This window comes from Symphodus melops, assembly GCF_947650265.1.
Source record: "Symphodus melops genome assembly, chromosome: 20".
Taxonomy (NCBI): domain Eukaryota; kingdom Metazoa; phylum Chordata; class Actinopteri; order Labriformes; family Labridae; genus Symphodus; species Symphodus melops.
Genome location: NC_136710.1, coordinates 5,540,524 through 5,565,394, shown reverse-complemented (window position 1 = coordinate 5,565,394; position 24,871 = coordinate 5,540,524). Strand labels below are relative to the sequence as shown.

Genomic DNA, 24,871 nt, shown 5'->3' with positions numbered 1-24,871 from the left:
AAACATTTATTTATCAACACTCTGACCTTATTTTTGGTTTTTATGGACTATTTATCCGTAGGTACCGTCTACCTGTTTTTCTAAATGAGAAAATTCCTTCAGAAGAATCTTCGGTCTGTAATAATTCTTGCTGCCTCTCCCGCTCCTCCTCTATATGAATACCTCTATCTTCTTCCTCTCTTGCTCTGTGTACAATGCATCCTCCCTCGCCCATCTCTCTCTCTTACTGTCTCCTTGTGTGGGAGGAGCTAAAAATACCTCTGTTACCACCAACATGAATACAAACCTCTCTCTCCTCTCCTGCTCTCCCTCCTCCTTCCTCCACTTCTGACTCACACTGCTCCCTTCACTCATCCTCACCACATCTCCTCGTTTATCTCCATCTCTCCTCCCCCCATCCTTCCCCTCTTTTCTCACCTTGGATTCTTCCTTTTTCTACCTACGTCTCTTTTTGTTCATCTTTGACCCAGTTATCAAACCAAATATTCTTTCACTTCAGGTGGTTTGATTTATTAAAAGGTGTTTCATTGTTTTGACCCTCGTCATGCTTTGTGTTGGGGAAAACTAAAGAAAATATCAACATTATTTTTACTAAAATATTCGACATTTTAATTGCTATCATCACTCTAAATCTCTTCAAAATTAGCGCCCTGCTTTGCTAGCATTTAGTTTAAACTTTGTAGACTCCAAGCACAAAATCCTTTCTTGTATTTATCTTTAAAAGGTCACTCACTTTCTACCTTGCTAGCTCCTACTTTGGCTGAGGCGTAATTTGAGATCCTCAGGGAATGATAAGCTATGAGAAGAGTACAGCTGACGATGCTAACACTAGCTCTACAGTCAATGCTAAACTGATGAACTGCCTGGCTGAAATGTTCATGAATGGCTTATTTCATAAAAAATAATAAATAAAAGATTTAAAGGGTAGGCATCTTTTTCCACTTTGGATGCATCAAAGCTAGCTTTTCATATTTCGTAGGGCAGTTAAATGATCATTTCTTCTAAGATAAATTAGCCATGTCCCGACTCCAAGTCAGTAACGACCACATGAGAATCTCTAAACAGATGCAACATTATTGATAACTGGGGAAGTAAGGGAAAAAAAACTCAGACATTTCAACAAGCAGTGAATTTAACTGCCATTTCAACCCTTCTTTGTCCCTGCCATCTCTGCATTCTTGTTGATTTGAGTTTGTGCACAGGCGCAACACAACCTGTGTCTGCAGATCACTCAACCTCCCATCTTGCCATAACTTTAAGTCCTTCCTTTTAATCCTCCAACTGGCTTCCAGCAATTGATTACAAATACCTTGGTCATCTTTTATTTACAGTATGTATTTAGGTTCCCACTTCTTACTTTCCATCTTTACTTAACGTATATCCCTCTAATGTGTAAAACCATGAGGCTTGATGCTACTGTTGTGTTTATACCATTTAAAGAAGAAAAAAAGAAATGCATCTTTGTTTTGTTGTTTTGAGTAGCTGCAGTGGTGCTTGTGCTTTCTCACCATTTTTTTTGTAGCTGCTGAAGTCACTGGGTTGCCAGCTGTCTCATTCATATGAGCAGCTGTGCAACTACAGTAAGAGTAAATGTGTTTCTTCTGTTGACATTCAGCTTTTAACTGCAGGCCAAGTTCCTACATCCTAAGAAATGTGTTTTCATCCAGTGTACAGAGTAGGCTCTCAAGTGTGTTGCATGATTGCGGACACTTACCTGCCAAGGATTTCCAGAAGCTCTGCAACTCCATTGAAGTGCTCAGTTTCATATATGAACCTGAACGTCAGAAAAAACAGAGAGAGAGACTTGAAATGATTCATCAGTTGATCAGTGTTTGTAGTTTCTCAAAACATATCCTGTTTCCTTCCAGTGAATTCCCCTGTGCATCAAATACCCCACCATATATAGATCAATATAATGATGTATCACGTCTGAATTACAACACCGTGAAAGAAAAATGACGGACAACTACAGATATACTGATTTATGCTGACTGTATCTTCACTCCAAAACAAGTTTACTCACACATAAAAAAGGACTTTTCTGAAGCATTGCAGCTCTCCTGGCATTGAACTACATTGCAAACAAAACATTTCAAGCACAACTCATAAAAAAAGATGAAACCCAGTGATGTAAAATCACTGCAGCCCTGTTTGTCAGAACTGTTAAACAAATCAGTTGAAGAGCTGTGTGTGACTACACAATGAGTTAGCGCTCAGGATAGACGCAGGGTGGCTGATTCAATGAGTGCCATGACTGCAAATTACCACAGTCATGTTTGTACATGTCTTATGTGCCTGCTTGCATGTGTGGCAGGATATTACTTTAACTGAGCCAGAGAATACGACAGAAAACAGTTTCTGACTCTCAACGTGCACAAAATATTCCCAGACATGTTCACACTGCTTCTCAAAGCAAGGACGTTGCTTCATGTGTCCCCTTCTCTTTTGTGTCATTGCCATTTATGTATGATAAAGAAAGCATTTTAAAGCCGCCCTCAGTGTTAGTGTCTACATCCATGTTGGACTTCAGAGTCAGCATGTATGTGTAAAACGGATGCAATGCACTCACCAGTAGCAGTTACCATTTTCTCATTACATTTTGCCTAAATTTTAACTTGATATATGAAAATTAAAGAACAGAATCTTGAGAGCGCGATCACAAATCGTTCCTTTCAGCGCTGTAATATGATGATCTATTTTTCCAAGCGATGCACCAACTAAAACAAAAGGCATTACAGAGAGAGTAAACCCAGCACTTCTCCCTTCTGATGCTCTTTGTTTGCTAATGCTTGATTTATTGACTTTTTTCAATGCTATAAATAGCACCTTGAAACCCTGGGTATTGGACTGGTGGAAGGCAGCCTATACCTGAGGAAGATGTTGTTAATCTGTTTGCGGATGTAGGCTCGGAGGCCCAGTAGTTTTCCATAGACACGGTGCAGGATGGTCTTTAGGTACTCCCTCTCCCTGGGGTCCTCGCTGTCAAACAGCTCCAGGAGCTATATGCACACGTGATAATCACAGACACAAATACAGTTTTTTTTGGAATATAAAGGCTGTGGGAACCTTTTCTGATTGTATTCTCAAACATTCACACTTTTAGATCCAAGTTGTGAAATCAAATAGTAAAGAAATGTAGATTTATTTAAACCATAAACGTAAGGTCCATCAACCAGAGACAGACAAGTATAATAGAGCTTGAGTATTTTTAACTATTCTTACACTAGAGTATATATTTAATGGGAATCATTTTATAAAATCTTATTCGCAAAATGTTCAAACATAGTAGTTGTATAAAAAAATAACTCGATGCAGGTTTTTAATTGACAACAAAGTAGGGAGCATGTCAGCAAGCAAATAACTAGGCTCCATTTTGTAATACTTTTCTACTCATCAGGACTTTAGAAACACCTCAGAGATTTGGTAATGACTCAGTACTGACTCTTTATGAAATGGGAAGATTACCTGCAGGACAAACTTCTGGTCAACGTAGCGTTTGGCCATGGAGGGCTGGAAGTCTGGGCTCTCCAGGAAACGCAGAAAGAACTCGTACACCAGCTAACAAGGACACAACCAGCAAAAGATAAAACATTATTAAGTGTGTGTGTGTGTGTGTGTGTGTGTGTGTGTGTGTGTGTGTGTGTGTGTGTGTGTGTGTGTGTGTGTGTGTTAGTTTCTAAAATGAATAGTTTGACACTTTGGGAATTATTCATTGTGGTGCAGAATGTCAGATGAGACATCACACCACTCTCTGTCAGTGTAAAGACAGACTAATAAAGCTGAGAAACTGGTCAGCTTAGTGTTGGACAGAAAATTATAAAAAGGAACCTCAAGACTGAAAACAAAGAAGTGATACAGAGAAGGAAAAGCAGTTTTTTGCTTCTCCTTTTGTAAATTGTTCCAAAGAATTTATCTCTATTCTTATCCAAGAGCGAGGCGCTGATGCCTGACTCTCTTTGGTCTCTTTGTGTTACTTTGGAAACTAGAGTGGTAGCTTAAAGCTAGTTGGACATGGTTAGCATAGCTTAGATTAAATAGTGCAGGTTTTAAACAATTTCAATTTCAGAAAAACTTGAATTAATTGAAGCACATGGCTCTATAAGCTTCAGAAGGGTGATAGGTTGACATTTTTTCGGCCTTTGATGAAAGAAAAGGGTTTAGTTTCTCTTACCTAAGCTAAGCTAGCAGGCCGCAGTCTAGTCTTCATAGTGACCGGAGGAATATAGCCTATACCGTGCATGTCAAAGCTACTTATATTTAAGTGATGTAAGTGTTTGTGTTTGTTTTCATGACAACCTTTTTCAGCATCTCAAGAGGCAGCATGCCATGATGATGATCTCAAACATGCATCTAATGAGCGAAAAGATTTTCATTCCAAGGATGGGGACCTAGTAATAATGTGTTTTATGCTCAAGGTTAATGACTGTAAACAGCTCCCAAATGCCACTGAGACAAACATCTCAGGAAGATAAAACATGTTCCTTTTTGCTTTAAACAGCAGATCTAACTGATCTAACGGACCTGTGACTCAGGCACAGTATGTCTGCGTGGAGAAAATGCTGAACGCTGCATTAACAGCAACTGCAGGTGGGAGTTGTGTGCATTATGACTTAGTCTGCTCTCCCAAAGTATGATGTACAACATATCCAAGGGCCCATTTTTCACGTTTGTTACTGACACAGCGCTGAGATTCCACTCAGCGTCGCAAAGATCTTTTTAAAAAAAAGGCCAAAGTCAACACCATCTTTCCATCCATCATGGAAGAAAAAGGTCCATCTTTTTCTTCCATGATCTCTGCAGAAAATGCATGAACTATACAGCAATAAATCTAACACAACATGATTTTTTTGTTTGGATATGGTACCTGCAGGTGTGGCCAGGAGGCTTCAAGTGTGGGCTCATCTTCCTCTGGGTCAAACTCTGGATTCTCGCTGGGCGGGAGAGTCCGGAAGATATTTACAGAGATCTGAAAAACCAGAAACAGTTTGAGGAAAACAATCAGAAGTGAAAAAGAAAGATGAAAATTGATGAAGGTTAAATGAGCAACAAAATATGAAATTCTTTCAAGATTTTGTTGCGACACCAAATCGCCCCTCAGTGTAAATCCAAGATCATTTTTGATGTTATAAAACACAATTCAACCTTCAAGAGTCTTTGATTTAAATCACAGTTAGATTGATTTCGATCAGCTATAACGGCTGTTTGGTGGTAGGAAGTACTTCACAACAATTGTTAAAAGTTTTTCGATTAAAAGTAGAAGCTCATACCAAAAAAAAAGGTTAAACCTCTTTTTTTTCTTCAGCTATAGCCGGCCATATTTGATGCTGTTTGGAGACTGGTGATGGAAGAGAACTAATAAACCATGCAACATGTCTGCTCGCTATGTCATGATTTATTCAACAAATGCATTTCCACTAGCCATTGTGTGCATAAACTGTACTGCAAAAGTCTAATGTGCAGAGCCCCAACGCCTCCAGTGAGCATGATATTCTCTTAAGAATTTTTTGTCTCCCATCTGTTTGCATTAGTAAACGTTTCCTTTCCTGCAGGATGATATGGCTAATTTTACATGGCTGTGTAACATCCCAATCATTATGTATAATCATTGTAAAAATAAATGTTTCCTTATGTTAAATTCCCAATTTGTTGAAACCATAGACTGTAAATATTATGGTTGAAACACATCCAGCAGTATCTTCTCTTTCCACTGTCTCTTGCTTACTGACTGTTTCTTTATTCTTTCCTGCTCCATACATCCTCTCCATCATATTTATTCAACCTAATGAGTCCCATTGTTCCTTTACTTTAGACATTTGACTTTACTGGCTTGTATGCTGCAGCAATCTTTTTGGTGATATTCACACGCATGCCATGGTTTAACCTGGAAACTTGATCTACAAATAAAAAGGCTAGCTAACAAAATGATGAAAAATAATGGACTTTAAACTGGTAAAAAATATACCTGCCTGTAGTCAATGTTTGATCATTACCATTGTGGGCATGCATGTTTGTATTGAGTATATGCAATATATCATGCTTAATGATACAGGAAGGATATATTCAGGACATTTTTTAAAGTGGCAGCACTTAGATTAGACAAAAAATCCACAACATTTCAATGTTTCAGTTGGTGCTGCCGCTCTGGGTCTAACCTACGTCTCTTTAAACACACTTAAAAGCTTCAGCCATTTAATCCTATCCTGTGTCCTATCAGCAGTTTCACATCCTCTGTGTATAGTGACTTCATAACACAGGCCATATTCTCCGCTTACTCTAATTGCTGTCCTCAATCCCCTTTTTTGTTTCCTCCTTCTTATATCCTCTGGGACCCTCTGCAGCTCTGTCGTGCTGTCCACCACACTCTCTCACGCTTTATCTTCCTTCACCACCCCTCTCTTTCTCGCCATCTGTGCAGCCCATTGCTACTAAGCGCCCTTTGTGAACACTTTAGCTCTCCTTTCCGTTTTTTTCCCCCACTCATTCACCTTCTCTTTTTCTCTCTCTTCATTTCTTTGAAGACTCAGGAGCTTTTAAGATTCATATTACCTTCTGTCTATCTTCTTTCTTTTCTTCCTTCATCCATCATTTCATTTACCTGGCTCTCTATATTTCCTGTTCTCATGCAGTATGATCAATGTTCGTCTGGTTGTCTGGTTTAAATGTGTGCTTCCTTGATTTACATACTCATTTGTCTATAATTTTCCATCACATCAGTTCATACAGTTCTTTCAACCCCCCCATATCTTCCTCCCAACATACCATCTTTATGGCCTCTGGATACAGAGGCTCTATGAGGACTCCTCTGCTTGTGGCCACACTCTCCACCAGCTCGTTGAGTGCTGCACGTTTGATCTCCTTCCCCTTCAGGTCAGCCACACAGTCCAGGAAATCAAACAGCACGCAGCACTGCTGCAGCTTCTTACAGAACAGGTCATGTAACTCTGCCACCGGGGCGTCTGTATGATTGAGAAGTAGGTAGGAAGACAGACAGAGAAAGAAAGAAGAGAAGTGTGAGACACTGAGGTTAAAGGACAAAAAGGGTGATGCTGCCGAGCCAGATGAGTCAAATGGATTTACTGAAAAGCGCTTTGTGAAATGTTTGACAAAGTGGGAGTATTGGAGTATACAGAGAACGCCAGTTCTTCTCTCAAATGTAATGAGGGAAAAAGAGAGCAGACTATTACTCCACAAACACACTTGTACACACCCACTCACACAGACGCTAGAATCCATCCACACACACACACACACACACACACAGAGACGTACCCACACACCTTCCTCCAGAGGGCTGTGTTGTATCTCAGTCCTATTACCTGTCAGAATCATTCTGCAGACCTGTTCGTCACAATGAAACAACCTGCTGCCTGCAGTCAGATTAAAACATTGTGTCTCCAAAAATACGACTTTCAACGATGTAGAGTAAGAGGCTGATGCCCGTGGATTACTGAACACATGCAGTGAGTTTTAAATTGATTGATCGGGCCTCGGGGTGTAAAACTTAACAGTTAATCTTGCAAACTATACGAAAAAGGGGAAAAAAGGATAAAAAGCAAATACGAGATTTAGAGGCTTTGACAGCAGCCGAATGGGAATGCTTGTTTTTTTTCCATGAGTAACCAGATGATTGATGACTCAATCGCTTAATATAGCTGTGAAATATCCCAGATTTAGAAACCTAGCCTATATAAAATGGGTAAGAGTTTTGGTTTGAGCAATATTATGCTGGCCTATATTGAAACAGATGATTACAAAGACCAAAATATCTCAGAAATATTGTTTGTTCAAGGGTTTGGAAACTTACTTCATGGGTTTTGGAGAGACAATTCCAGGTTTGAAACTTCCACTTACTACCGAGTGTGGTAAAAAGGAAAGTGGAAACCCGAAAATATTGGAAGGTAAACTGTAAAACCAGAAGTGTACATTCAAAACCTGCAAATCAGTTTTGCCAAATCAGGGGGGAGTCCGATAGGAAACATGGCTTTAGATCACTTCTGTCAGGTTCAAATAAAGATGACCTGACAAAGTCGATCCCTGACTGTGCCAAATGTCAAATAAAATTTAAATTATGATCGATAATGATGGTGGCATATCAAAGGTTTAAGGATTACAAGATTAATTACAATTTGCCCTGAGTCCTTTGAACACATTAAATAAAAGTGCACCGATATCAATGGGATTTACCATCTTGGGACAATGAATGACTGCACAAGTTCTATTGCACTTTGTGTAGACTTGGGTGCCAAAATGACCAACACACAGTCTTTGGTATCCTTAGTAATACTAAAGTGGTTAAAATGAGAAATCCAATTGTGTATGATTTCTTTTGTTATAAATGTAAGCTTGGTTGGCGACATATTTAGGCATCACTGTGGCCTGACTGAACGAAAGTGGGTGATTTAAAACAATGACTATTTGATAAATGCCGCCCCCTGGTACATTGAAATAAACACTGACTCATGTGCCACCACAAAGAGAAAAGTGGTCTCACACTGGCCCCTTGACGTTACCAAATATACTGGTAATTTAGTGTATACTGGTGTATACTGTTAATCTATTGTTCTTTGATGGAAGGAAACAATGCAGCTCTTGAAATGAGGGGAGCAGTCTAGACTTAACTGTACAGCAGGAAAGGGGGATGATCCATTCTCCAAGACACACACACACACACACACACTGAACAGCAGGAGCAGATTACATTTAACCCATCTTAACCCCAAGGTGGGAAAACAAGGGGGTTAAGGGGGGCCGACTGGAGCTCTTCCAACCCCAGGCCTTCTCACCTCTTTGGGACACACCAGGACCATCTGCTCCCTCTGGCACTGGACACCACAACAATAGACAAGGACTGACATTTGCTTGTGTCAAGACATGTGTCAAGATGCACACTCCAGTAAGATCACAGTGGTTCTAAGTCTACCAAATACTCCATACTTTACATGTTTTTTTAATCAAAAGTTGTCACAATGGACTTATTGACTTATAAATAACAAACCTACCGACTTGCTGTTTGATAAAGTGCTTCAAATAAATCTTACAAATCTCAAACTAATGAAGAAAACGTTGAGTGCAGTAAGACTGTCTTCAGGAGGGTTTTTTTCTGATCCGTTCATATGCAGATGATGGTGTACTGTTTGTGTAAAGTCCGAATAACAAGACTGATTATCCATATTCTTTTTCCAGTTCAACAACCAGGACATGACCTGCATTAATGTCTTTCTTTGAGGTTTCTTTAACGTTCCTCTTATGCCCTACTTACAGCTAGTGTTGACATGTATGAGCCTGTCCATTGAGCAATACTGTGTGGTCAATTTGTTATTGAATCGCAGCCATTTTTCAATGAATGGCCAAATCTGTGACAGCCACATTCACACAATGTTTAAACCACCACTTAGTTTTAAGAACAGTAGTTACCTGTGGCTAAATCTACAAGGAGATCAATCTATTTTTTTTTCCTTTGCTGAGAGTTTTTCTTGTTTTTCTCATTCTTTTTTTCTCGTCCTTCTTATCTACTGTTTCCTGTCCGTTCTCTTCTAGTCCTTCTCCACTGAATTCTCATAGCGCTTCTTTTCTCTGTCTTCTCCCTCCCTCCCTTCTGTTTCTCTCTCACACTGTGAAGGTGAAATCTAATCAATTTTTAATGGAAAGTAATTGTATGAAGATGTGCTGGGACTAAGGGGGGGGAAGTGCTTTGAGAAGATGAAGGGAAAGAAAAAGCATGTATGGATGTTCTGGACACAGAGCGATAGAGCGTGTTGAGAAAAATGACTTCATGAGTCATATGAGAGCAGGTGTGGAGAAAGATGTGGGGTGATGAAACAGGAGTACATGACTTGGTAAGTGGTAAATAGACTTAGACTTCTTTAGAGCTTTTCTCTCCTGACTAAATCACTTTTACTCTACATGTCCCATTCTGATGGCAGAGGCTTCTGCATGAAGGGACTAACTGTCTATCAGCACTAATCCAGGTGCACTCACGAGCCGTCAGTGTAGAAGAGTTTGGGAATATGTTTTTTGGGGTTAAGTTCACTTCGTCATGAAACAGTAGGAGAGACGACAAACCACTGAGCCACAGCTGCCCTTTTATAAGGCAAGGCAAATCAGCATCAGTGTTACCTTACTGTCTATAATAATTTCTGCAGTTAAGAAAAATTGTAAATGGCACGAAGCATGTGCCTAATTTGGCGGTAATGAAACAAGAGTGAGGTAATACTGAGTGATGTGAATTATAGTTTTGCTCGTGGCTGTGCTATTATTAGGTCAACGCAGGTTATTCCAGACACCTCCAGTGAAGCAGCTTTTAATATCATGTCAGAGCAGTGATTAGGATATTCACTGCGATCATAATCACAACGAGTGAGTCATTTATTCTGATCTTTTTCACGTCTCTGACAATACAAATTGGTGTTTTGAATGAAAAACAAGCTTGGCTGTGATTAAATCTTGAATGCACATTAGATTCATGTAGCTAGATTGTATGGCCTCTTTTTACTTCTTTAGGATTGCACTCATAATGTCAACATTGCACACCGTTATCTTTAATCCCATTAAAATCAGAGATCATGAAAATGTTTTAGATTTTCTTCCTTATTGGGTGATGGAAAATCTTCTGAAAGAAGAAGCGTTTTAATTACTGTTTTATTCCCTTGATAATCGGAAGAACTCGTTTTAATCACCACTTGTAATGTGAAAGTAAACCTAATAAACTGACTAATCACTATTAATACCAAGCATTGTTTTGTGTTTCTGCAGTTTGTTTGGGTTTTTAGGCCTTTAGATGTAATTTTGGTTCCCTGTCATCACATTTATCAGCCACACTTTACATGGAGCTTTTCAATTAATAAACATCTCTCTATGGCACCACACTCAAAGTAAGCTACTAACTGGTGAACATAGAGAGGACCATTTAACGACAAGTTTTCAATATCTTCCCTGAAGGTGAAACACAACTTACAGAATGTTGAATTATGGCGGGCAGAAACACGACTCATAACAGATACGTACAGGGCCCTAAAAACGTCTGGTAGCATCAAAATACAAGTTCAAAAATGCTGTCTGTTGGCAAATATTTTTCTCCAAAACATAGGAGATCAGGAGCTAAAAATAAATACTAAATGAGATCCAAACCACAATAAAGCTCTACTCTGGGATACGCATAAATGTATCTAAGTGAGGGTCAAATTAGCAAAATTGATTAAATAAAGTTCCAGTAAAGCCTGCCTTCAGGTTGACTCACTCTTCTGTTTGATGAGCCAGATGTGATTCAAATTAGATATCTCACTGGGCTTAACCCACAGATATCAACAATGGCTCTTTAGCAGCCCCTTAGCAGTCGAAGAAGGAAAAAAATAAATCTCTGGTGAATTCAGAAAAAAAACTATTTGTTAAACTTTGGCAGAGCTTGTTCAATGAGAGATTCCCTCTCAAAAAAGAAGAGAGAATTGGACCAAGAGAAAAACAGAGAGGCAAACAATTTAGTTTGGACAAACTACAGTATTAAAAGACGCAGATAAAGATTCAGTCTGAATGATTTTGTTTCTGCACTTACAGAGGAGTGCTTTATTATTGTCTGTTTAATAAACCATTAAACTGCCAGACATTTAGTGCAGTCTCCTGAAAAATGTCTCTACACAAACATGAACCGGGCGAGGTAAGCAGCCTCCTCTCCTTTCACGAACTGATGAAAATATATCATCTTTAAAGTGATGCAGGTTACTGGAGGCTGGTTGTCATAGAGATTACAGTGACAGGGCTGTGAGAAACATGACTCTGGTGGATTCAGGCTGTCTTTAGTTTGTTTGGTTTTTTTGCAGATAGTCCTGGTTGTGCCAGTGTGTAAGATTCTTCAATGACAGCATGTGACGAGTGCTTAGTAACCTCTCCATCAATCACCTGTAATTGTATTTTACAAAACATGTGACACATAAATTGATTAATTGATTGAAGGTGATTTAAATGCCTCAGTAATCGGCTGTTCAGTTTGGTAGCTACTGATCTAAGATGCTTGTATTCAGACCGAGTGTGAATTAAACTTGAAAATCCACTGGGCTGTTGAATTTCCTTTTCAGCCTTTTTTTCTTTAGTTTCATCTGGAGAATATGTTAAAAAAGGGTTTCAATCAGTGAGTGATGCAAAACGTCTGTTACTGCAGGGGGCTTTGGAGTCCCACTGATACACATCACTATGCAGGATATTCTGTCTCACCCTTTACTTTAAGGCGGGTTTTAAGCCTCTTGACAAGCCGTTACATCACACCCGCCTGTCAATCAGGTCAGCTACGCGCCTTACATTAAACAATGCTAATCCTCCATCAAATCCAAAAAAAGGGACAAGTTATCAAAAAAACTCACAGATGTGTGCTCATCGGACAAATTTTCTTTTTTGAGCCATGCAGGCTGTTAACTGTGACTTCTGGTGCTTCAGCCAGCTTCAAGCAGGCTCTTCTCGATCGGCTTTATTTTTCAACAGTGGAGGTTACCTTGGATTTAATAAACAAAGGAATAAAAAGAAATAATTGGTGGTAAAATTGATTTGTTACTTTTGAAGCACTTTTGATCACCAAGCTAGGAATCTGTTTTTGTGTGGATTAGAAAAAGGTACAAGAAAGAGCAACCAAAAAATACTGTAAAAGGCAAAAAAAAAAAAGATGAACTTCAACACTAATAATGTAGCGTCTCAGAAAAATAACTCAGACAGGAACAAAATGTAAATTTTTGGGGAACTATTTTCAGTGGCGCCATTATCCACATTTTGTAGACTGCTAGCAAGGATTTGCTGCAGAATGCTGTGTATGTATTGACCCAAAAATAAACTACAGCTCCCTGTGTTCACTGTATGAAGGAACATGATTGCAAAACAACATGAGAAACTGGAGAAAAAGGCTTGTGGTAGAGATACTTTTCAGCTGGATTCATTGATTATACATTTTTGTCTTTTCCTCAGATGAATTGACAACAAGACGAAACAGTGAAAATATCTGAACACGTCCTGTAAATGCAAGTAGGATGGAGAGGCTGATACACAAGATGACACGGACCAGAGTCAGGGAGAGACACCCTGTGACACTGAAAAGATGGTGGCAGTGAAAGAAGAGGAGGAAGAAGAGGGGAAGCATTTGGCAAAAAGAGCGACACTGTATAAGACTGAGCAGTGCCGAGCACCCTGCAACACACAAACACACGTACACACTCACAGCTGCACAAGTCTAAATATAGTCCTGCTGAAGAGAGACACACAGCGGAGCGGAGGAAGAATCTGGGGAGGAAACAGAAAGGAGAAGGGGAGCGGTATAGGGTTAAAAGATGACATCATCCCCTTCGCTCTCCTCCTGCATCTCTCTTATCGTTCCATCACTAGGTACCTCCCTTCTTTCCCTCCATTCACTCTCTACATCTTACCCCTCTTTTTCTCCAAACCATCAATCTGTCTGAGCATTTTTTTTTTCCTCCTCAAATGAGCAAGCACTGCTCTAGTCTTTAAATAACAGTGATTCTGTTTGGGGCTGTGTGTGTGTGTGTGTGTGTGTGTGTGTGTGTGTGTGTGTGTGTGTGTGTGTGTGTGTGTGTGTGTGTGTGTGTGTGTGTGTGTGTGTGTGTGTGTGTGTGTGACAGAGAGAGACCACTTCTGTTTTAGCTACCATGCAAGCCGCCTCTGCATCTCTGTCATCACACACACACTCATGCTCAATGCACAGATTCAGTGACGCAGGGAGTAACAGAGAAAGGGGGGGAGAGAGAGAGAGAGAGAGAGAGAGAGAGAGAGAGAGAGAGAGAGAGAGAGAGAGAGAGAGAGAGAGAGAGACGGATGGAGATCGAGGCAGATAAAGGAGCCAAGCAGGAAAAGGGCTTGGTTATAAATAGTGAAAGGAAGCTAGAGCAATCAAAAAGTGAGCCACCATGCAGTGTGCCAGTCAGGACAGTATAAATATCACCTTAAGGGGTTTAAGTGACGTGCTTCAATTCTGTCTCTAAATAATCTAATCCTCCCGATAAACACATCCCGACCTGACCGACAGTCAGGGAAACAGGTGCAATTCACTGTCCTTAAACTTGCTTATAAACAGCGTGATGAGAATGGAAAAGGTGGAGGGATGTTATCACCCGTAATTGACTACATCCTGCTCCCATCACTCCATCTTTAGATTTGTTGAGAACACTGAAGAGTAAACAGCTATTTACCTGCCAAGAAAGAACGGGAAAAATCCTCCTGCTGCTTTAGAGCAGGAACTACTTGGAAGCCATCGTTTGGTGATGGTACCAAGAATAGGTAATGTGCCCATCTGGGTGTCATGCACACATGACATGCACATCTAGCAAGGAATGAACATTTTTGTGAGAAGACTTCCAGGTAAACAAGGCTGACGCTGAACCTACAGCACACGTCACAACTACTAAATATGATGAGTTCTATCTCACACCACGAGCTCACCTGTATGAACGGGCCACTTAAAGGTTGCTTCCTCTGCAAAAGATGCTTGTTGTTTGTCAGTTTGTTGTCACACATCGAAGTTGCTGAAGTGGGCCAATATTTTGTTGCAGATACTGTTTGAGATAAACTGGTGGTAAACATAGTAATGCGTTTGGAAGCTAATGGGTCACACATTTGACTAAGAAGTCAGTAAAGACAAAAACAGAGCTCAAAGACTGGATATTAGACGTAATGCTAATGCTAATGCTATTTGTCTCTGCTGGACATGTAGAAAGCTAATATTTTCAACAACCACTAAATGCAGCTTTAATACAATGTTAACTTACTAATGAAAGGTTTGAACAGGTAAACATGTGATTACCTTATTAGCAGCACAGTATTTCACAGGCTGGTGATTTAGCATCTTATAGCACAAAGTCTACATGGACAGAAAAAATCTCATTTTCACTTTAACAAAGACAGTTAGAGAAGGGTAAGCCACGGCAAAAGATTAAGTGGTGCACTAAGCCCATCTTTAAATAATCCAATGTTACTAATAATATACATTTCCTCCACACAGCACAATGAACAGAGAGCCTTGGTGTTACAGGCTGTGGTTCACGTCTTCAAGCGTTGTTGCCTGTCGTTACTCTCCTTATAACCAGCTGAATCACTTTCAATAAATAGATTTCACAGCAGACATAGCAACTGGACATGTCTCCTTTTCTATCTGCAAGTGTGAATTCTCCTTGACCGCTGAATGACTTTCAAAACCATACGATATTAAAATTCTCCTCCACATGCAATATCTGCTGCTCCAAATGTAAACATTAATTGGAGACAGTAGGTAAACAAATATTGAAGATGGTTATCCCAGCTGGAGACATCCTCAACATTTGATTAGCTCTGCAACCCTCACTTGTAGAATAATAATCTGTAGGTTTACTGTGCAGTGTATTCATCAGGCTCAGGATTTTTTGTTTTTTCACACTGCTGCTACAGCTTGTCACACAAGAAAATGTGATAAATGAAAAGATAAATCTCCCATGTTCTTGTTCTTGATTTAGCCAGAGCAGGCTGTAAATCACTGCAAATATTTGGACACATTTTCTGCTCTTTGTGAAACATCCAGTCTAAAATGAATCCTTAATTTCCTTCGAGAGGGATTCACAATACGTCACCTCTGTATGTCTAATATTTCCTTTGCTTCTTTAGCTATGCTCTGCCTTACCACAAGAGGAGCACATTTTAGGTAAACCTCCTCCTCGTGCCCGACTCTCCCTTTTAATTGATCTAAGACAGTCATAGAGCAGAAACTACTCCATTCTGTAACCTAATACCAGGCCCCTCCAGCTGGCCTCTCCCTTTATAACACACACACACACACACACACACACACACACACACACACACACACACACACACACAGTCATTCTATCTCCCACACAATCTGTGTGAGGAGGTTACTGTTTTACGGTAAACAGCACGTTTAAAGCGTATCTTGCCACATCAATGTTAGTCAATGTTATCATGATGTGGACAAAAACATATGTCAGAAAAAAAAGGGACACAAGCACAATTATATCCTCTCATACAGGTTGCTATGGTAACTAAATCACATGAGGTTAGTCTACACATGGCATAGGCACTTCATTTCCCAGTACAGTTTCACCTTGTGGAGGAAAGACACAACTGAAATGACACACGAGCAAAAACGTACAGCTGAATTACTCTGTGTGATTTATCACAAGCAGGCCTTTGGGCAGTTTTTTTGTTTCTGTATTCATCCATTGCAACATATAGCACCCAAATGTGTTTTTCTTTTTTTTGACACCTTTTCCGGCTTTAAAAGAACAACGTGGTAACTTTAACAAAAAGACAACAGTCATTTACCTAAAAACGTGTCTACCCAAAATACCACAATACCATGTTGCAGTATAAATGAAATATTGTCAAACGTATAACTCTTTACAATGTGTTAAACAAGAGCATCTTTTTTTTCCAAATATTGGCTTGTGTTTGTTTCTCAGGTAAGAGTACATACGCTAACTTCAGCTATAGTCTGACACTTAACAGAACACAGTTAGCATTATGAGCGTTTCCCTTTAAAACCACTGCTTCCTTACCACTACATGGAATTACTGAACTGGAAGGTTTTTAAAATGAATAACAATGAAATCTGTTGTTGGTATCAACATGGAGAACCATCGACTGGTAATAGGAAATCTTCACTTGCACAACAGTGAAACATAGTACACCTTCCACAATTCACTCACAACTCAGTGTTTCAGTGGAGTTTAAAACATGTGGTTATTAAATATGCATACACAGTGTGCATACTTAATATGCAGCCAAGCAAACCAAAAACTCACCTCGAGAGAACAGGTGCTATCTGTTTCATTTTTTAAGAAGAAGAAGAACTATTACATGATCACGATGGATTAAAGGGCCACAAACAGACCAATGGTCATACTCGAACGAGTCACTATCAAATTGATCCTGTTGCCTTTGCAAAATATGAAGCTGCACAAGTTAACAGTGACCCTGTTTTAGGTACTGATCATGTAAACATGGCAGCTTTGTGAATGATACGAATAATTGTTAAACTCATTTGGATCTGAGCAGTTCTGCCTCTGTCTGCTTGTCTCTCTCCATTTCTCTCTCTCTCTCTCTCTCTCTCTCTCTCTCACACACACTTTCTTGGCCCAACCCCACATGGCTGTTTACCAATGAGGTACTGCTTGAGGCTCCTGCCTGTTAAGAAAAGTGTTTGCTTTTAATGTCAGCATGTGCTTGCTTATGAAGGAATGATGCTGGGTCATCGTGGGAGAAGAATTGGTTGGTTGTATGAAATCTAATTACAGGAAAAATGTCCAACGTTAGGAGTACAGGTTTGGGAGCAGGTCAAAATGTTCGTCAACCCGTGCTGAGACGTTCTCCTTTAGTTTAAAATCAGTCAACAGAACTTGCATGGTTAAAGGGCAAAATCTTGCCCTCCCGAATACTGTTGACGTTAGGAGACACAGGGGACGTTCAAATTCTGTGCATGTAGGTCAGGTATTTTAGAATGAAGCCATGCTCCGTCAAACCAATTGGACATCACTGCTCACGGAGGCTGCTGGAAAAACTGTGTGAAAATGAGTGGCCGCCCCTTCCACCATCCGACGCCTGTGGGCGAGTAAGAATCTTGGCAGAGAATATCAACGATGCCATGACTGCAGCCGCTGTTTAATCCCACAGCGTTAACCTCAGCGTTATCTGTGATGTTGAGATGGAATGCGGAGGTGTCCTTCAACGTGTGGTCGGTATCGAAGCATAATGTTTATCCTTTTCTATGAGGTTAACTTTGATGTTAATGTTTGAAAATCTCAACCATAGAATCAGCAGGAGAAAGAGGAAGTGGATAGTATGAAAACAATATGTAGCTGTCGTTAATGATACGGTCAATGGACTTCAGCTTGTATGGAGCTTATAGTCTTCTGATGACACTGCCCATTTACTCTGTGTACTAAGTGTTTTGTCCAAGGACACAGCGGACATGCTGCTGCTGGAGCTGGGGATACACCTCCAACTTTTTGGTTGAGCAATCACTCTTCCACTGAGCCACAGCCGCCCCATGAAGGGTATGACAAGGCCTGCAGAGTGATAAGGTCACAGTCAAATGTTAAGTTTTTCAAATGGATAAGTTGTTATCTAACTTTAAGGAAGGGTATAGCAAATGATTAGAGTAAAGCCTTTACGCAACATGCATCAAAACAAATCTACTCTGTTTGTTTGTTTGTTTGTTTGTTTAGTAATCGCCCTGAAACCCTGATTTTTACATTTGTAAGCTTAGAGTCTATTTGCACATTCATAACAGCTTGTCCCTAAAATGATACTTTCACTCTATTATATTTGTGTGGGGTTCTCTTTTAGGATTTCAAAGCAGAAATGTCTACCGGCATGTTTCCCGTCTAATCCCTTCATTGTTAGCTGGGGAAATGTTGCATTTTTGAGAACATTATGAAACACAAACGGCAGTGTGTATTTTTTGTTCATCACAGACAGCGGTGGGAAGATTTGAAATTTCATCCAAACTGAAAGCTTGAAGAAGCAACTTTGACATGTCAAACGGTAAAGTGGGCCGATCACACAGGTGCTTGGATGCACAGCTACAAGACATCCCAGTTGCAAAAAAAAGGACAACTGCTTGCTGGTTTGTGATACATATCATTATCGTAACAGGTAGCTTGAGCACATGAAGTGATACTTAATGTGAGTGCCTAACCTAAACTATCAACATTTCATTCTTCCTGCTATAACACTCGCCATCTGTTACTCGGTGCAGCATAGTCTTATTCAATTACAAAGTGGTGCTTATTGTATATCTGCAGGGTGTTCTGCTGCTTTTAAAGATGCTTTAGCAGCACGATGGGCTTCATGCAGGAAAGGGAGATTTAACACTGTCTAACCTCACACACCATCCTTAGGGCCTGACAGTTATTCAAAGCCACTCAGCAGCCCTTTGAAAAGCTACTCATGCTGGTCGCCACTGATGGAAAAGTCAAAGACAGAAACCGTCACACACGTTACAAGGACATTTCTTTTGCATGGTTAAATAGCAATTAGCCATAGTAGTAGTTTGCATGCTGGAGGCTGTTTTATCTATGAATAACCTGATATGAATGCTTTTCTATTGATTATTTTGTTGAGCTGGTTTGAGGAGTCAGTCCCTAAGCAAACAGGAGCAGAGCGTGTTTGACTCATTTTCAAAACACCAATTAGACGTGCTGCTGCTCTATAAAGCTAGGTATCAATTTTTGATGAGAGGGAATCCAACAACAACACATTTGACTATTAGAAACAGCTGTTAAAAAATGAATTGTCCCTTTTTTTTTTTACTTGGTCTGACTGTGTTTGCCAAATCATACGGTGTGCTTAAAAAAATGTTTCCAGGGCAACGAAACCAGAGCCTCTCATGACATTGGTTTTAAAGGATTGGTAATAGTATGCTCATCTTGTGACTTGCAAAAACAGATAGTTTTTTGTCCTTGGAAAATACCAAAAACTAGTCTGAAAAGTCCTTTTAATACAAAATAGGCATACGTTGCTCCATCCTACAAATCTGTTCTCCTGTCAAGTCCGCCCAGGTCTATAGAGATGTGTAGATCAGAGGACCGCAGAATGTGCCGCTGAGCTGAGCTGAACAGAAAGTCGGTTTTGTTTTCTGTTGGGTTTTTTTGTTGTTGTTGTTTTTTTTTACACTGAGCTCCTGCTGAGATAGCTGCTGGCTTCTTCAATGCTCCCCAAGATCTCAAGATAGACAAGAAAGTGTCCCATGATCACCCTGCATGCGAACACAATCACAAACACACACGCCTCTGTAAGATTTCATCCTCCCTCTGCTCGAAATAACACCACTGACTCACTGCATAGTAAAACTCACAAATGTCAAACTTAATCCTAACCCTAATCATGTCCCATCATTTGCTATCCAACGACATTTCCATTAGCTGTATGTTATTTTGTAAAATCTCTTCCTGCATGGTGGTCGTTTTTACTAACAGTGACACTGTTTCTTGGAGTGATGTAATTACTGTACAGCCTTGAGTGTTGAAACACAGCAAAGATATTAGCAACGGCTATCATGTTTCCCATCTGCTGTTATATAATGATGATATTTCTTCTTCCTGTGCCTTTTCTGTTTCTGTCTTTTGAGATTTCATACTTTATCGGTGGAAAGTAAAAAATATGACAGGTAAAGTGACAGTGAGAAAGGTATTTTTTCAGCTATGACTCATCCTTACTGTAAGTCAACTCAAACTGCAAGCCTATAGTGTTCTTAAAACCTAATCACATTTTGAATTTGCTCCAAGATGACTGTGTATGTCTTGTGTGTTTTCCAATACACCAATAAGATTCAGCCATTTTAGCATCCAGTAAAACGAGACAGGAAAACCTACAAATTAAGAGCCATTTGAAACCAAACATATCTCAAGGTCAAAAGCAAAGAGTCTGGTGCAGCCTTGCTAAGTTGGAATATCCTCTATTGTTTTTTGATTAAGTAAAGACACTTAAATTACTCTTCATCTCTTTGAATATTTAAAAAAAAAAAAAACATTCCAGGCTACATTTGTGGCATTTGTAGGCGATCCATAAATATTAATAAGTTCATTTATCTGCTGATGACATGTGTGGCAGGAATGTGACCTTAGTCTAGTTAGCTTGCCAGCAGCAGCACAACACGCGTGACCAGGAAGCCTGACTGGTATTTGTGGCCCCAGGGGAGGGCATCACAGCTGAGAAGGAGCACCGGGCTAACAGCCTGCTCTCTGGTTGGACAGAGTAATTGAAGACATGGAGGAACACAACCAGGAAAAACCCAAGGACCAATTCAAAAACCCTTCACGGATACATTCTGCAATAAATAACATGTTATATGATCATCCATTAGGCCTAAAGATTCTCGACCCAGCTGATGAGTTTATGCAAAAAATGGAAGAAGCTATCATATTGCAGGCTGAATATGATCAGCACCAAGGCCATTTAGTGCATTTTTTTTAAATGATGAATCTGTTACCTACTACATGATGCATGTTAGGTTGCTTTATCAAATAGTTAACTGGTCAGATAGAACCTGACAGCTGAAGTGCCGTTTTAGCTAGCCCTAAAGCAATTTAGATAGCTTAATGGCATGCTGGACGGCTAGTTCGAGAGCTATCACAGACAGACAGACAGACAGACAGACAGACAGACAGACAGACAGACAGACAGACAGACAGACAGACAGACAGACAGACAGACAGACAGACAGACAGACAGACAGACAGACAGACAGACAGACAGACAGACAGACAGACAGACAGACAGATGTAATGTACTTATTCTGTACAAATGGAAACAGACAGGAGATAGCAGCCAAATACCTGGGCTTGTTTCCACAAACATTAACTCCCAGTACCATCTTTACTGGACACAATGCTCAAGTATTCTATTATATCATGTGACAATTAAAATACTGAGAGAAGGGGAATGCTTTCAGTGTTTGAAAACATTTCTAATATAATTCTGGCAACTCTGTAACCGTGTGATCGGAGATAATAAAACATTTTAATTTTCCCAGGTCCCCAAGAAACTCCCAACTTTATTGAGCCCTTGTGCCTCAGTGTGACTTAATCATAGTCTCATTTGGGGACCTGTCTGAAAAAATGTTCAGCAGTACTTACATCAAAGCTCCATCTTTTCACAGTCACATTGAAACAGTGCAAAAACGAATAGCGAGACTGCCATTGGAAATTGTTGAAAATGTGTATTTTTTTACAAGATAGTTTTACTGTGATAGAAAAAACCATCCCTTCTGAAAGAGACAGTAGGGTTGACAGTTTATATAAAAAAAGAAGTTTTTTTATGAACACAGGAAGAGTCTTTGTATAAAAGAAACCTTGAAAGGAGAGTCTATTGCCTATTTAGGTACAGGCCAACGCAAAGCCTGAGTGTGCTGTAAATGGGATCATAGGGACCGTGTACCCTTCACCCTTTGTCTTTGGAAGAATTGGCTGCCTTGACCATCCCTGCTGCTATTTTATTGGTTGGTTTAGTGTTCCTGATCAGTGCATGGTTTACTGAAACCTCCCAAGATGCTATTATCATACTTACATTTTGACCCTTATTCTTATTCTTTACTGCCAATGTCTGAATCATAAGGAACACTCGAGCTTTAACGCACCTGTGATGTAAAGCAAAACCCCTTTAGAGACTCTTGGAGGTTCAGTGGTCAGGGTCAGGTAGAGCATAAGAGCCCATGACCTGAAAGGAGAGTCAATGCATGTGAAGTGATATACATGCCAGGTAGACGTTAACTCAAATGGTAGAACTGACTGCTTCAGGTGATTAGAAAGCTGGAGATTCAGAGGGGTAAAGGGCTGATGAGAGACTGAGAGATTAACAAAATGAAAATACAGTGGGGTTTGTTTTGGCTTCTTAAAAGCCACTGCATGTGTTCATACACGACATAAATGTAAATAACAGAAGAAACTAGTGATGAGAGGTCAGCAAAGACGCGTGATGTTAGACTATTGTGATTAATTGAGGGTAGGAATCACAAACTCTGTTTCCTGGATGGATTTCTTCCGGTATTCATTGAAATTTGTCCCGAACATTAAGGCTTTTGCTCTCTCTGCAGACGAACATTTAACAATGTTATTTTTGTTGAATTTTTGCAAATGCTGCTCTCAAAGGGTTGTGCATTTGGTGTAAATGTGAAAATGATGCAACAAACAACCATACTGATCAAAAGAAGCAATGTTCATCATAGGAACTTGTCTCACAGTGTCTAAGTGTTGTAGGGTGCTTTCAGATTTCTTTCTGGTTTTGTGTCATTCGTCTCTGTCAGTTTCATGTTTTAAATTCAGCCAGAAACTGAATAAGAAAGATTTGCCCGAGGCTGAAAGTAAAACTGAGATATGTTGTTGTTAACAGGAGAAGGAGTTCAAATTAACAATGGGAATGTGATTCACTGGAGGGTTAAACACCCACAAGTCTGTCTACACTTGGCCTACATAGCGCCCGTTACAGACTTCCCCACACCAGGCTTTTCTCCAGCGCCGGTGCTGCAGAATCTTACTATCAGTTCCTCATGGGGATCCAGAAACAGTGCCGCAGCGGTGCAGCAGCCATGTGATAACTGGGACTTCTGTCTGTGGAGTGCGAGGCACATATGCAGAGAGACGTCTGAACCACAGGTGCTGTAAAGCTGCAATGAAAACCCTCCATCCCCATGCTGCACGCAGTCCTCGAGTAAGGGCCAGAGACGAAGTCGTCGAAAGGTAAATGAGATGTAAAAACAGACGAGAGCATAGTACACACTTTGTACTATCTTTAAAGCAGGGAGGTCTTTCCTTCATAGAGGGTTAATGGGAGGAGATTGAGGGCTACATGTAATGGTGAGTAACCTCATCAAGAGGGGTTAGAGGCGTATACCAGGACTTACAATGTGCCCTTGTGCTACACACACACGGAGAAGAAAGAGAGAAAATGGCAAGGTGAAGAAGACGTATAGGTGCAAAAATAGAAATATAGCAGTAAATACAGAAAAGGTGAGAGAAGAGGGAGGGGTGGAGGGTTTGTATACTGTGGAAACCAAAAGACAAGGTACAAAAATATTGATCTGGATATCTCAGATGTATACTTACTATAGCGAGACACATTTGTATGCACTAAAAGCACACCGCTCATGTATAGAAGTGGACTGGGTCAAAAATAGTATACAATTATGTGTAAAGCATTACCATTTCATCAACTGTGATATATTACTAACATTGCTTTAGTTTGGTTTTTAAATGTTTCTGTTTTTATCATGACAAATCTTTTTCCATTTCACAACAAAGCCTTTCCAGAACTGTCTGCAGGTTGGTGAACAGAAAATGTTAACAGCAATCATAAAACGAAAGCAAATGTGTTTTTATGCCTTTGTAGCCTCCATGCCCTTATTCAGGGCGGATCTGGAGCAAGCTCACATAGATCAAAGTGTTCGCTGCGTAATGAATACCAGCAGCTCTGGGGTTAGCGCTTTAAGGAGACCTTCATAAAGTTCAGCTGGGACCCCCTTGATGAGGGATGTCTCACCAGTCTGAATGTCACTGTCTTTAGCCACAGCTCGTTTGTTTGAACAGCTGGTAGCTGCTCTTCTACTAAGAACTCATCAAAAAGACGAGGAGACGTTTGATGGCACATCCAGTGTCATCATGGTTAAGTGTTCTACATCAACTAAACAACTCTGCATGGATTTGAACTAGATATTGGACAAATTCATGATTAGATGAATGTCCTCTTTGAAACATTATTTTTTAAACCCTGCATTTTAAAATGTACTTGTACTGGATGTTGAGTTGCAATTTCCATTTCTTGATCCTCTCGGCTATCTTGTTATGTTTTCTATACGACTTGTATGAAATCAATTACTAAACGTGTTATAAGGTAAAACCACTGAAACTGAGATGAATGAGATGAAAATGAATAAACCATTTGTCGAACAAATTGCAAAGAAAATCACATAATGAAGCTTCTCTGGTGGGTCAATTTGTTCTTGCTCTCTTTTTAAATCTTTAGTAACTTAATTTCATAAAAGGTAGGTGTTGGCCATATTTGATCATATAACAAATGACAACAAATTATAAAATAAAAATGAAAAAAAGGTTGAATCCCAACATTCTCAGTATCTCAGGCTTAAACCAGAGACAGACTCCTTTAAGAAAATCAATCAAAGCCATTTGTTATTAACTCCATTAGTCACAAAGCACACGGACAAAAAGGACAAAATAAGTGGATACCTATCAATAGAAAATATGAACATCAATACATCTCCCCACTGTGATCAATGAGTGTGTTATGTGAAGACAGGAAGTGGCATTCGCTTTCATGCAGAGGTGTTTCATCCCAGTTTTAACAGGAATCTTATGCTGACCTTTTCATTCCATACAATTGGCCT

The 24,871-nt window shown here is 39.9% G+C and overlaps 1 protein-coding gene and 1 long non-coding RNA gene across 2 annotated transcripts in view; one reads left to right on the top strand and one right to left on the bottom strand.

The window, feature by feature from the left end:
- Positions 1 to 24,871, top strand: part of LOC306841433 — a 172,786-nt gene that overhangs the window by 80,740 nt on the left and 67,175 nt on the right. The gene's annotated exons all lie outside the window — the stretch shown is intronic.
- Positions 1 to 24,871, bottom strand: part of ppp2r5b (protein phosphatase 2, regulatory subunit B', beta) — a 38,071-nt gene that overhangs the window by 11,726 nt on the left and 1,474 nt on the right. Inside the window, exons 2-6 of the mRNA XM_079371314.1 lie at positions 6,760 to 6,956; positions 4,865 to 4,966; positions 3,466 to 3,558; positions 2,869 to 2,999; positions 1,715 to 1,774 (exon numbers count right to left, since the gene is read on the bottom strand). Of these exons, the coding sequence (XP_079227440.1) occupies positions 1,715 to 1,774; positions 2,869 to 2,999; positions 3,466 to 3,558; positions 4,865 to 4,966; positions 6,760 to 6,956 (583 nt within the window). The remainder of the gene's footprint in view (positions 1 to 1,714; positions 1,775 to 2,868; positions 3,000 to 3,465; positions 3,559 to 4,864; positions 4,967 to 6,759; positions 6,957 to 24,871) is intronic.